The sequence below is a fragment of the Chelonia mydas genome, chromosome 8 (genome assembly GCF_015237465.2).
Source record: "Chelonia mydas isolate rCheMyd1 chromosome 8, rCheMyd1.pri.v2, whole genome shotgun sequence".
Classification (NCBI taxonomy): domain Eukaryota; kingdom Metazoa; phylum Chordata; order Testudines; family Cheloniidae; genus Chelonia; species Chelonia mydas.
The window spans coordinates 82,939,331-82,954,287 of NC_057854.1; the positions used below are offsets into that span (position 1 = coordinate 82,939,331).

General features: G+C 43.3%; 1 protein-coding gene across 5 annotated transcripts in view; it reads right to left on the reverse strand.

Moving 5' to 3' along the window:
- Nucleotides 1–14,957, reverse strand: part of MSH4 (mutS homolog 4) — a 55,722-nt gene continuing 40,765 nt past the window's right edge. For 4 of the 5 annotated variants that reach the window (XM_043521631.1, XM_043521629.1, XM_043521632.1 and 1 more), the window contains 5 exons: nucleotides 14,713–14,831; nucleotides 9,943–10,071; nucleotides 5,821–5,995; nucleotides 2,123–2,211; nucleotides 1–1,461 (listed from right to left, as the gene is read on the reverse strand). In XM_043521631.1, the coding sequence (XP_043377566.1) occupies nucleotides 1,270–1,461; nucleotides 2,123–2,211; nucleotides 5,821–5,995; nucleotides 9,943–10,071; nucleotides 14,713–14,831 (704 nt within the window). In that variant the 3' untranslated portion in view covers nucleotides 1–1,269. Of the gene's footprint in view, nucleotides 1,467–2,122; nucleotides 2,212–5,820; nucleotides 5,996–9,942; nucleotides 10,072–14,712; nucleotides 14,832–14,957 lie in introns of all 5 variants that reach the window. The other variant, XM_043521630.1, reaches the window with a different exon arrangement.

A 14,957-nucleotide genomic window follows, 5' to 3' on the forward strand; every position in this document is an offset into this window, starting at 1 on the left:
GGTGGGGGCAGGGCCATACCTGGCTGTTTGGGGAGACACAGCCTCCCCTAACTGGCCCTCCATACAATTTTGAAAATCCAATGTGGCCCTCAGGCCAAAAGGTTTGCCCGCTCCTGGGCTAGACTGTGCCCCCACATGGTTACTTAAAGAGAAGATGGGCACAAGATTAAAGGGAATCCCTCCTGGAGCTCCCACTGAGATGGAGGGAGATCCTCACTGGCCCCAACTCAGAGACGTGACTGGACCTTCAATTTGGCCACCTTAAGCCAAAATTATTTCCAGAGGTGTGGTAAATGCCCTGCCTCTGGCTAGTAGGTGATGTGTATATATATCACTGCATGAGACTAGACAGAGAAACTAGCCATCTACATATGAGTGAAACAACTGAAGTGTTCTCAAGTGTGCAAAAAAAACAAACCGAAAAGACAGAGCTGAAATAATACTTTCTCCAGTCTTTGTCATAATTATAAAGAAGTAATCTTAGACGTCACCTGTAGCTGTGGTACATGAAAAGCATGTTCAGTCAAATGTAGTTTTAATGTTCATGACATTCCTTTAATGTTCAGGCATCAGTTATGCTAAAGGCTTAACCATGTCAATGTATGTGCAATTTTCTGTAAAAAAGGCCAAGGATGCTGGCTTTGCAGTCTGTTGACTGACCTGTTCCACAGACAGGTGTCATTTGGTGGAAGGCCAAAACAACACCTCCTTATTTGCCAGGGAGTTATATCCAGGAAGAGCAAATAAGTTGTCTGCCTACCACAACTCCCTTTCTTTGGTTTGGTCCATTCCTTCTCTCCATACTGGGGCCATGCATTTTAAAAGGATTTAATCCAGCTCCAGGGGGTGGAAAGATGTACTGACAGACTCTGTAAAAGGGTTAATTTTCTATTTTGAAATAAACCACTCTCTGTTGCTAGAGAAGGTTTGGAGTAGTGTATCCACCAGTCTCTAGCAAAATGGAGTGGGGCCTCCTGCCCTCAATCTCTTCAGAAAAAGCACATATCAAGAGTCTTATGGAAAAAAAAATCTTTCATAGTTATACTATTTATACAAAATAAATGCTTCTGTTTAAAATTTGCTCCAAAAAAATTCTTCAGAGGAATAACTATTTATACCCACATATAGTAAATGTGGTGCTTCAGTAGTGAATATAATTTATGATGAGAATCAACTATTTTAAAAAATAAAAAAAAATACGTCAGTGATACAGAAAATTAATATTCAGGCCCTCACCAAATAAATTAGTCCATCAATGTAAGCTATAAATTACTGTCCATCTTCAGTTTGTGCTTGTCCAGACACAGGACAATCAGCTTCATACTTTTTTTTCAGGCCTTTCAAGAATATTCGCAAACTGTCTGCATCCAATCGAGAGTTCCTTGCAGTCTGAACCAGCCTTGTTGCTAGATGGTATACAGCCCTCTGTCTTAATGTCTCAGGAGTGGTTCTTTGCTTTTGCTGTTCTTAAAAACAAACACATACATTAAAATGTGAACACAGATACTCATTTATTGAAGTAGTAATGTTGGCTGTTTTCTGCCTGTCCCAGTTCTGTGTCTGCTGATGTACCATTTGCAGATTCTATCTAGGACTATATCTAGTACTTCTTGATGGTAATGACAGAGCTCTGTGTTGTCATTTGACAGTGATCTTCAATAAACCCCATTAAAACAACTTCCAAAAACATAATGTCTAGTTTCTTGACCTAACACCAGAATGAACTGAGGAAATCCATTTGAAATCTATCCTACGAACAGCTTCTTAGTCTGTAAAATTCTGGTGAAATGTTACAAAGGTTATATAAATAAATTACAGATTTTTTTTTTTTTTGCAACTGTTCATGGAATAAAGAAGCTTTTTGAAAAGAATAAAATAAAACCCTTCTCTCCCTTTCTCACAGTAATTTTATTAGCAAATTTGTTAAAACTGATTTTCTTTAAAAATTCCCAATAATCCCTGTATAATTAGATCTAATTTTTATGTGCCATGCTTCTATATCTCTGTAATATTTCATTGAGCTACTTACATTTTATAAAACAATAGACAATACATGAGAATATATTGGAGGTTTGTGTTTTATAAGACTATAAATTAACTACTGCAAATTACTACTACATACCAAAATTTGTCTAGCAATATGAGTTGTGATCTCCTTTGCATCCAAAATTACTGATGGTGGTAGAGAAGAAACTTCTGCAGCTTTTAATCCTAAACATAAAAAATATAAAGTAGTCCTTTACTCTCTGTGCCAGAATGAATGCTTACCTTAATCAAAATGTCACTCTAAAATGATTTTTTTTCAAAAAATTTTTATTTCATTCCCCTATAAGTTTCCTCTCCTCTGTATCTGAACTCAGTAATTTTCCTAGCAGTCTGACTTATAAGGAGCAAGGATTAAATCAAGTTACTCAGGATCTGTGGTGATGCCTGCTCTAAAACATATATATTCTATGTACTCAAAATAGCTATTCTGACACAAGCTGACTGCTTATGCTAAGATGCAACAGCTATAATACTAGGGCTGAGAATAGGCAGCTCTTTTTCCATTACTGAAGGAGGGGCAAAGTCTACAGAATAGGAAGAAGAATCCCTCACTAAGAGGATTGGAGAACAAAAGTTGGGAAGTGGGTTTAGCAGCCTTCACTTAAGTCTGATCCAATAGGGAAGAGAGAAGAGCTCGGTGTGGAGCAAAAGTAGGGTTGCCACCTGTCCAGATTTTCTCAGGTTTATCCTTCCTGAGATAATGTCCCAGGAAATCTGTAAGGGTGATCAATACACACTCTCAGCCATACATTTGTATGGGCTCAGGACATCATCTTGGACATCCTGGTTTTAACCCTAAACAGAAGGAGCCTTACTGCAGTGAGGAAAACGAAGTGGAGATCAGAGTCTGGGTGGTCGGTTTCCAGGGTCAGTGAAAATGATTGAGACTGTTTTTTCCAGTGTCTCACCTGATGAGCCATTTATCTTTGGGAAGAGGGACAGAGTATCACTGGTGCCTGTCCTGCTCCCAAGACTGTGATGTTTGATTCTTCCTCCATCCCTTAACTGGTCTAGGAGAACTTGGGGCCTAACCCAATCCAACAGCTGCTGAAAAGATTCTCTTTTCAATAGCTGGGCTGCATGCTTCTTCCTCCTCTGAAAGCTGAGAGGAAAAAGCAAGGCTCCTAGGAGTCCTTAAATTCCCCCGTGATGCTGGCAGACCAGGTGCCTCAACTGAACACTACTCCTGAGGGCATTCTGCACTAAAAAATTAAATTCTGCACACATTTTAAAATTCTCCAAAAATTCTGCAAGTTTTATTTGTCAATAAATAAATCCAGACGCTATAGCATGACAGTGGGGAGCACAGGCCACTGGCTGTACAAAGGTGGGAGATCACCCTGCAGCCTCCCCACCCCCTGGGACATGGACTCAGTGGAGAGGCTGCACCTGACCCTCACACAGCACAAGGCCTAGGCCTGCCCCTCTGTGCCAGGCATACCAGGTGTGGGGCAGGCAGGCTCAACCAGGCAGGATCCAAGTGTGGAGGGGCTCACTATGGGGGGATCCAGCTGTGGAGTGAGAGGATTCTGTGTGGGACTATCTGGGTACAGGCAGCTCAGTTGGGGGTCTAGGTGTGAGGGGATCTGGATGAAAAGGCTCACTGGGGGGCTTCCAGGTGCAGGGGCAATGGGAATGGTTGGGGATTAGCAGGGGGGTCTGGGTTCTGGGGGAGTGGGGCTTGGTGGGTTGGAGGTCTGGGTGCAGCTAGTTGGGGGTCAGTGGCATGGGGGTCTGGATGTAGGGACTCAGGTTCATCAGGATGGAGGCTTGAGTGCAGGGAGCTCACTGGGGGTGGTCTGGGTGCAGGGGTGGGGGTCCAGAGGCAGGGGTTCTGGGTGCAGGGGGCCTCCAGATGCAGGGGTTGAGCTTCAACGGGATGGGATTCAGGTTGTGAAAGGCCAGGGGTGGTTCTGAGTGAGAGTCAAGCTTGGCAGGGGTATCTGGGTATGGGAGGTCCAGATGCATGGGGTTTGGGTGGATGGGGGAGCAGCTCCCCATACAGTGACCCTTCTCCCCGGCCCCTGCAGCTGAGGAGCAATGGGAGCAGGAAGCAGGGGAGGATGCTGAGTTTCCTGCAGCTGGGGGAGGTTGCTGGGGGTGGGTCTGACACAGCCCCACCCACTCCTTTCAGGGGAAGAGGAAGTCCCATCCTCTCCTGCTTCCAGCCCAGCCAGGACTAGCAGCTGATCCTGGCTCAGGGTAGAAGCCACTGGCTGGGGTGTCCCCAGGCCTGTGGTGATTTACCTCTCTGCCGGCTGCTCTGGGTTCCTGAAACAATGTACATGCACAGCTAGGGAATGGCGCGTGACTGCTCTTCCCTGTCAGAAAGTCATTTTTCTGCAGGGAAGCAAAGAAATCTGCAGGGGACATGCATGAATTCTTCCAGTCCTATAAATCTATGTGTAATTCTTCAGAATTCATCTTGTGAAAAATCCCCCAAACTGGCCTTGTGTTACCAATGTGAGGCAAATTAGCAGTGAAATTTTGATAAAGGCCTAGAAGGAACATTTTATATTTAATTAATTCTAACTTTAACTCGAATAATTTATAGTCTTCAGCTATCTCAGACTTGTACAAATTGTGTGTTGAGACAACTCCCTATTGATTAAGTCAGCTAAATCAGGGATCCAACTACAAAATCTAGCATATATAGCTAGTCTCCACTAGATGCAGCTGCTCCACTGCAGCACGTCTGGTGAAGACACACTATTTCAACAGGAGGGAGCTCTCCTGTCAGCATAATTACTCCACCTTCGTGAGAGGTGGTAACTATGTTGGCAGAAGAGCGTCTCCTGCTGATATATGGCTGCCCACACACCAGCACTTAGGTCAGTGTAATTTGCATCGCTCAGGACGGTGTCTTTTTTACATCCCTGAGTGACATAAGTTATATCAACATAAGGGGTAGTGTAGACCGGCCCTCGGAAACATTATGTGGATTCTTTTCACTCCCCAAAGGATTATGGGTCTATAAAGAAATGAATGGATGACAATGAGACAGTTACACAGTCTGCTTCACTACAGTTTATATTAAATTTAAAGGACAAATGAACCCACTTTCCCAAGAATACTGTTTTGATATTTCAAAGGATAAAAAGTGCCTCTCTGAATAAATAAATGGAGGCACACATCTATGAACATTAATTTGTCATTTTTAATACAGCCTTCATTCATTTAGGATGAGCTAAATGGGTACAGCTTTTAGTTAACTTTTTTATTTCATCCTATATGAGCAAAGACAAAAGAGGCAGCTCTCAGATAAGTCTTGAATGTGCAGGCATCCATTTAAGACTATCACACAGCACCTTGAATTGCTCCCATAATCAAACAGGAAATCAATGCAGAGCACTCAGTACAGCTATTATGTGCTCAGAGTGACTCATCTCAGGTCACTGTGTTCTCAACTAGTTGAAGATTCCAGGTGAAGTCTGAGAGCGGAAAGATCATTTTATTAGACAATCAAGTTTTTCATACTGTGGACACAAAATACTACCTTATTACACAACTATTTAAAATACAAAAATAACTGCAGCAGTATTTTAACCTGTTTATTTATTTAGCGGTGCATAGTCATCTAGCCATGCGATGGTATCTTCAATGGTGTGATGAAGTTCTTCTAGGCCACTGCTGAACCTGTCTGTAACAGTTACTATGTAAAAAATGATTCACAATATGGAGTGATCTGTCAGTGGACAGTAGGAATGTTAGACCCTAATAGTTTGATATATCTTATGTACTTTTTAATAAGTTATTAATACTGAAGTCCATTACCATAGTTTTTTTCCTCTGTGTGTCCTTTCGAAAGTATGTAAGTATAAGTAATTTTTTCCTTATTTCCAGCACTATTTCTCACATGTTGTACTTCAAAATGGTTGTTTTCCACATTGGGATATAAAGCATCTATATGACACAGTTCCAGGAAATGTGTAGCAAACAGAGTAAATGCCTAAATTAGGCAACAGAAATGGAAATATTATAACATATTAAGTAATCCTTCATAATTCATTATAATTAAGCAAAATAAGGTTAAAATATATATTTTCAAAGTGGGTACAGGAATTTAGCAATATGACTTTCACTGATGGCTAAATCTACATGCATTGCTTTGAAAAAATGTCCTGAAATTACTAAAAAATGTTAAATTTAATGAAGAGATCTATTTCTTTGGTACTGTAAACATGGGCAAGATTATAGCAAAATAGTAAAGAAAGCTCCAGTTACAGGCAGTTTTAAAGCAGTTTCAAAAATATATTAAATTACCATGTTTCAGAGTAACAGCCGTGTTAGTCTGTATTCGCAAAAAGAAAAGGAGTACTTGTGGCACCTTAGAGACTAACCAATTTATTTGAGCATAAGCTTTCGTGAGCTACAGCTCACTTCATCGGATGCATACTGTGGAAAGTGTAGAAGATCTTATTATATACACAAAAGCATGAAAAAATACCTCCTCCCACCCCACTCTCCTGCTGGTAACAGCTTATCTAAAGTGACCACTCTCCTTACAATGTGTATGATAAAGGTGGGCCATTTCCAACACAAATCCAGGTTTTCTCCCCCCCCCGTCCCCCTCACACACAAACTCACTCTCCTGCTTGTACAGATACAGACAGACATCATCTTCCTTTCCAAATGCAAACAGATGGACATTGTATCAAAAGGACTGAAGGTAAAAAATCCATTACAATCTACATACCACACAGACTATGCTGACAGCTTGTGCCACACGCTCTCAAAGAAACTGCAGAATCACCTGATCAACATCCTCTACAGCAAACAGGGAAAGATTAAGAATGAGCTCTCAAAAATGGATACTCTCATAAAAAACCAACCTTCCACACCAACTTCCTTGTGGCTGGACTTTACTAAAACTAGACAAGCCATTTACAACACACACTTTGCTTCTCTACAAAAGAAAAAGGACACTAAACTTTCTAAACTACTACATGCCCCAAGGGGCTACAGCAATGGTTCCCTCAACCCACCCAGCAATATTGTTAACCTATCCAGCTATACTCTCAGCCCAGCAGAAGCAGCTGTCCTATCTCGGGGCCTCTCCTTCTGCCCCTCCACCCCCACAAACATGATACAGTTCTGTGGTGACCTGGAATCCTATTTTCGACGTCTCTGACTCAAGGAATATTTCCAACATACCTCTGAACAACATACTAATCCACAGAGACTTCCCTACCAACACTACAAAAAGAAGGATTCTAGGTGGACTCCTCCTGAAGGTCGAAACAGCAGACTGGACTTCTACATAGAGTGCTTCCGCCGACGTGCACGGGCTGAAATTGTGGAAAAGCAGCATCACTTGCCTCAGCCGTGCGGAACACAATGCCATCCACAGCCTCAGAAACAACTCTGACATCATAATCAAAAAGGCTGACAAAGGAGGTGCTGTTGTCATCATGAATAGGTTGGAATATGAACAAGAGGCTGCTCGGCAGCTCTCCAACACCACTTTCTACAAGCCATTACCCTCTGATCCCACTGAGAGTTACCAAAAGCAACTACAGCATTTGCTCAAGAAACCCCCTGAAAAAGCACAAGATCAAATCCGCACAGACACACCCCTGGAACCCCGACCTGGGATATTCTGTCTACTACCCAAGATCCATAAACCTGGAAATCCTGGGCGCCCCATCATCTCAGGCATTGGCACCCTGACAGCAGGATTGTCTGGCTATGTAGACTCCCTCCTCAGGCCCTACGCTACCAGCACTCCCAGCTACCTTCGAGACACCACTGACTTCCTGAGGAAACTACAATCCATCGGTGATCTTCCTGATAACACCATCCTGGCCACTATGGATGTAGAAGCCCTCTACACCAACATTCCACACATAGATGGACTAGAAGCCGTCAAGAACACTATCCCCGATAATGTCACGGCTAACCTGGTGGCTGAACTTTGTGACTTTGTCCTTACCCATAACTATTTTACATTTGGGGACAATGTATACCTTCAGATCAGCGGCACAGCTATGGGTACCCGCATGGCCCCACAGTATGCCAACATTTTTATGGCTGATTTAGAACAACACTCCCTCAGCTCTCGTCCCCTAACGCCCCTACTCTACTTGCGCTATATTGATGACATCTTCATCATCTGGACCCATGGAAAAGAAGCCCTTAAGGAATTCCACCATGATTTCCACAATTTCCATCCCAACATCAACCTCAGCCTGGTCCAGTCCACACAAGAGATCCACTTCCTGGACACTACAGTGCTAATAAACGATGGTCACATAAACACAACCCTATACCGGAAACCTACTGACTGCTATTCCTACCTACATGCCTCCAGCTTTCACCCTGACCACACCACACGATCCATCGTCTACAGCCAAGCTCTGCGATACAACCGCATTTGCTCCAACCCCTCAGACAGAGACAAACACCTACAAGAGCTCTATCAAGGATTCTTACAACTACAATACCCACCTGCGGAAGTGAAGAAACAGATTGATAGAGCCAGAAGAGTTCCCAGAAGTCACCTACTACAGGACAGGCCTAACAAAGAAAATAACAGAATGGCACTAGCCGTCACCTTCAGCCTCCAACTAAAACCCCTCCAACGCATTATTAAGGATCTACAACATATCCTGAAGGATGACCCAACACTCGCACAAATCTTGGGAGACAGGCCAGTCCTTGCCTACAGACAGCCCCCCAACCTGAAGCAAATACTCACCAGCACCACATACCACACAACAGAACCACTAACCCAGGAACCTATCCTTGCAACAAAGCCCGTTGCCAACTGTGCCCACATATCTATTCAGGGGACACCATCACAGGGCCTAATAACATCAGCCACACTATCAGAGGCTCGTTCACCTGCACATCCACCAATGTGATCTATGCCATCATGTGCCAGCAATGCCCCTCTGCCATGTACATTGGTCAAACTGGACAGTCTCTACGTAAAAGAGTAAATGGACACAAATCAGATGTCAAGAATTATAACATTCATAAACCAGTCGGAGAACACTTCAATCTCTCTGGTCACGCGATTACAGACATGAAAGTCGCTATTTTACAACAAAAAGACTTCAAATCCAGACTCCAGCGAGAAACTGCTGAATTGGAATTCATTTGCAAATTGGATACAATTAACTTAGGCTTGAATAGAGACTGGGAGTGGCTTAGTCATTATGCAAGGTAGCCTATTTCCCCTTGTTTTTTCCTACACCCCCCCCACCCCCAGACGTTCTTGTTAAACCCTGGATTTGTGCTGGAAATGGCCCACCTTGATTATCATACACATTGTAAGGAGAGTGATCACTTTAGATAAGCTATTACCAGCAGGAGAGTGGGGTGGGAGGAGGTATTTTTTCATGCTTCGTGTGTATAATAAGATCTTCTACACTTTCCACAGTATGCATCCGATGAAGTGAGCTGTAGCTCACAAAAGCTTATGCTCAAATAAATTGGTTAGTCTCTAAGGTGCCACAAGTGCTCCTTAAATTACCATACAACTGCTTTAGGGATATTGTTGTTAGTCTCATTCTTGGTATAGTCACTGCAAAGCTGTAAAAGCCAAGGCAAAGTCTTGGCCAACAGAAAGAACAGGAATGAACATGAATGGAGCCAATGGTTAGAAGGAGTGTGTTGAAGGGATAATCCTGTGGTTGGAATGGGATGGGGTAAGGATAGGACAAGGACTAGAAGGGCAGGAAGTATGGCATTCTTGTCCTTATTCTTATCTATTGATCAATCTCTTATCTATCCATATATCCCAGTAAGTGTATCCGTATTATTTAGATCAGAATTGTCCATAAAATGAAGACTGGAGCATGAGAAAATGTTTTTATTTAGTACGATTTTAAGGCTGCATGAGAAAACAATTACAAATTGTAGAGACTAATGATTAAAAAATATAAAAAATACCTTCAGACTCAGTAGATATTCACACACTGAATAACAAATGCCAATACCTTCTTCAGTACTGGTACCTCTGCCAAGTTCATCAATTATGATGAGTGATTTGTCATTAGCATTTTGTATGATATACGTTATCTAAGAAAAAAAATACTTTGTTATCTCTAACAGTAAATTTTTAAATACCCCCTCCCTCCCTCTCCCAAAAAACCAAACAAACCAACAAAAAGTCCACTGAAGACAAAGAACAACACAACAAAACAAAATCCTGTCAGAAGATCCATGGCTTTCACCTCTGAGCAGCTTCCAAACAGCTGACATTTTAAAACAAACTAAACATCCTGCCACAAAACTGTTTGCCTCTTTATCTCTAAATATGTAATTTTTCCTCAAAATCAGATCTCAGGGGTGGAGTACTGGCAACAGTCAGATATGGCCCAACAATAATTTAAGGTACAATACCTAATGAAACATCAAGAGTAATGCCCAATGGAACAGTGATTTCTACTCCTGTTGGAATGGTTTCAGAGATATTGGACTTAAAACTGTGACATGATTTATAGAAAAGCTATTATGAATAATTCTTAGAACTTCCTGCTCATCTCCAGCTTGCTGGTTCGGGAGCAGGTCTTAAAGACCATAACTCACATTGAAAATCTTGAAGAAAAAAACAGAAGATGGCAGGCATGATAGAAAATTTTAAGGGAGTTGTAGAAAGGACCAACAGGTAGAGAAAAGGATGGTTGTGGGTTTTTCTACCTTATTTTATTGAAGGCCTATTTTAGAAAAGTTTTAAAAAACAACTTACTGGTATTATTTTTCTGCCCTGCTTCCTGAGAAGTCCAGTTGTGCTAGTTACTAATACCTGTTTGCAATATGGAGGTCTGATTAAACTCTTCTTCTTTCATATGGCTTAAAAACAGCATCGTTAGATGTCCAGATCTAAGTTGGCAATCCAATTGATTGCTTCAGATGACACAGAGTAGATGGAAGAAATACCACTGATATATGATCATTTGGGACACTGGTTGATAAGGCGTTTCATAGTCTGAAATCTGTTTCTGCACTCACAAATAGGATTGTGTATCAGTTCCCATTCATAGAGGACAGAGGCAAATCTGCCATGTGATGTGCACATTCAGTTCAAAGTGGAGCATATTTTCCATGTGAGTGAAAAGCCAGTGGGTTGTTCAGTTGAGTCCTTGATAACGTGTTTGTATGGAGCCCTTTCACCTTGCTCACCATTGATCTTTGTGGGAGAACCCCAAGTCTTCGAACTCCTGCGCTGCAAGCCAAAAAAGATTTCTGGATTTGAGTTGGAATCTTGATATATTATTTAGGTATTCATATATTGGAAAATCCTTGTTCCCTCATGCAGCAACAAATTTGGAGTGGGTTGATATGTGCCAGTATGGGAAGCCATGGTTGTGGCATTGATTTTACTATGCCTGTGATGACCTGCATGATGGTGTTTAATTGAGAATTGACAAATGATGTGTCTAGATGGGTCAGCAGTATTCCGTGGCAGAGTAGACAAAGGCTAGTGAAGAGGTTTGTAGAGTTTTTGCATTGACTCCCCAGGTTGCTGCTGACAGCTTATGGATAGGGTTTACACACATCTTTATTTTGTCATAGATATTTTTCAGGTGCTAGTGGAATGTGAGGCTTTGGTCTAAATCACATCAAGACATTTTGTAGTCTTATCTACTAGTCAAAGAAGTCCATGTGCAGCTCTGCCCTAGCTTTTTGATTGTTTAGATGATAGCCTAAAACTGTGGTGTCAGCACATGTCTACACTGCACACCACATGTATGGTAGGTGTAGCTCCCTGGTGCTGGAGTCTTACATGGGGCAAAGGCTCCAGCAGCTCCTGTGGCAGGGCAACGCTCCAGCAGTGGAGCCTTTTCCCGCTACTGGAATCTTTCCCTGCAACTGGGAAAAACTCCAGCAGTGGGGAGGCAGTTGCAGGACACGACTGGGGGAGTCACTGCTTGGGTGAGAAGAGAGCCATGTAGGGTACATACTCACAAGCTTCAGGCATGTCCTTACTATATTCACCTAAACAGTACCTCCCCCTTTACACTGCTATTTAAACCTGTGCTGGCGGGAGAGGGGCAGGTAGTATATGTATGCTATACACCGTTCAAAGGAATATGCAATGTAGACATACCTTTAGTGGACTTTCGTTTGGCTGCCAATGCAAGAAATATTCTTCCAAGGTTATTCACCTCTTCCTTGGTGAAGGGAAATGATAGGGAGATTGGGGATAGGTAGTGAGCTGACTATGTGTCAGAGCTCTCTGCATACTTTATGCTTAATTGATTTGTCCCCCAGTACTTTTGAGTTCATAATAAGTGTTTCTGCAATTGTATTTATTTGGTTCATCTGTAATAGCCTTTTTGTTTCTGGTTTCCAGTATGGGGTATATCGATTCTGATTGCTGTGAGAGATGGTTTTTCTTGCAGCTATTTGGATAAGCTTGCTGAAACAACTGAAATTTCCAGGCTTCAGTGGAACTGCATCAATGGTGGCCTCAATTGCTGCAGTGAATCCTGGCCAATTTCCCTTTGAAACTTCTATTGCCACTTGGGTAATGACATGACTACTGGAGTTCAAACCCAATGTGGATTATCACCAGTCGATGCTAGCTGTGTGGGAAGTAGCAAGAATAGTGCTAGACATATTCAACTGGTCTTCGGTGATGAAACAGCGATCTGGATTGCAGTCTCTGTTCCAGGGAGCAGAATGAAAAGTGCCTCTGTCTTTCACATAGAAAAGAAGGTATGTGTCTTCATTTGATGATAATTCCACAAGTGCCTCACCTGCAGTATCGTTACTAGCATAGCCCCACATTGTGTGGTGACCACTGAAATCAATGACATATATATATATATATATATAAGCCAAGCGATGGAGTGTGGGTAATGAGGGAGAAGACAGTCTGTATTCAGTGGTTTATACACGTTAAACCAGAGGTGGGCAAACTACTGCCCCCCGGGACCGTCCTCCCTGGCCCCTGAGTTCCTGACCGGGGAGGCTACCCCCCAGCCCCTCCCCTGCTGTTCCCCCTTCCCCACAGCCTCAGCTCATTGCGCCGCCGGCGCAATGCTCTGGGCAGCGGGGTTGCGAGCTCTTGCTGGGCAGCACAGCTGCAGAGCTGCGGCGTGACCCAGTGCTCTGTGCCGTGCGGTGGTGTGGCTGGCTCCAGCCGGGCGGCACGGCTGCCTGTCCTGGTGCTCTGGGCGGTGTGGCTGTAGCGCTGCCAGCCACCGGTGCTTCAGGCAGCGCAGTAAGGGGGCAGGGAGCGGGGGGGTTAGATAGAGGGCAGGGGTCCTGGGGGGGGCAGTCAGGAAGGAGGGGGGGCTGGATATGGCGGTGGGGAGCAGTCAGGGGCAGCGGTTCCAGAGGCGGTCAGAGGACAGGGGTCCCGGGGTGGGGGGGAAATCAGGAATGAGAGGAGGTGTTGGATGGGGCAGTCAGGGCAGGGTGGTCCGGGGGCAGTAAGGGGACAGGGAGAGGTAGATGGGGCAGGGGTCCTGGGGGGCCATCAGGGAACAGGGGGAGTTGGATGGGGCAGGAGTCCGGGGGCAGGGGGCGAGAAGCAGGGGGTGTCGGATAGGGGTTGGGGGCTGGGCCACCCCTCGCTGTTTGGGGAGGCACAGCCTCCCCTAACCAGCCCTCCATACAATTTTGGAAACCCGATGTGGCCCTCAGACCACCCTCAGAAAACCTGGATTTGTGCTGGAAATGGCCCAACTTGATTATCATACACATTGTAAGGAGAGTGATCACTTTAGATAAGCTATTACCAGCAGGAGAGTGGGGTGGGAGGAGGTATTTTTTCATGCTTTGTGTGTAAATAAAAAGATCTTCTACACTTTCCACAGTATGCATCCGATGAAGTGAGCTGTAGCTCACGAAAGCTTATGCTCAAATAAATTGGTTAGTCTCTAAGGTGCCACAAGTACTCCTTTTAGTTTTTGCAGAGTAACTATTTCCATTGCTGTTCAATCTGGGACTTCACTGGGTGATGTTCGGATGCCGATTTGACAATATTGGTTGTGCTTTAGCAGTGGACACTACATGGTAAAGGTTGTCATCACCTGCCTCTGGTTACTCTCTGAGCAGCAACTAGTGGATCATATAGCAGCAACATCCAGACAGTTTTCTTTCACTCTACAAACAGCCATCTGGTAGTTAACATTTCTTTCAGATGCATCACCTCAAGACTGGACTACTGTAGTGAACTCTATATGGGGATGCATCTTAAATTCATGTGGAAACTGAAGCTGATGCAAAATTCACTTGTTAAGTAAAGGTTTGTTTTCCCCATAATCACATTAAGACTGTGATTCACATAACACGTAAGACTGTATTAAGTTCTGTGCTTGATAGTAACAGCCTATGAGTTCCTGAGTTGATTTTCTGATGCTTGATTTGACCTGTAAATCCCTACATGGCCTGGGACCTACGTTTCTAAAAGATGCTGCTCTCCTCATGATATACAATATGGAAGAGAGATAAAGAAGCCAAGTTGTCTTTGACTGCTTTGTTCGTACACAGAATCATAGAAATGTAGGGCTGGAAAGGACCTTGAGAGGTCACCTAGTCCAGCCGCTGTGCTGAGCAGGACCAAGTACTCCTACACTATCCCTGACATGTGCTCATCTAAAATAGAAGTGCTTCAATGCCAATGAAATATAGATCCATAAACCAATGTAAACTGTACCAGCTTAATGTTAATTAGGGCTCTTGATACTAAAATATTTAAACCTGTACCTCTTTCATTTCCTTCATGAATGTTGATGAATTTGTTTCTATATCATCATCCATACCAATTCTAGTGAAAATTTGCTCAGCAATTCTAAAAGAAGAATATTCTGCTGGGACATAAGAACCTGCAAAATAAAATAAAAGTACAAGTTATCTTATGTTATCACTGGTAGTAACACTATAGCTAAAAACTGGCCTTGTTTAATACACAGATAAAATCTCATCTTATTTTTAGAAACACATTTTTCCAC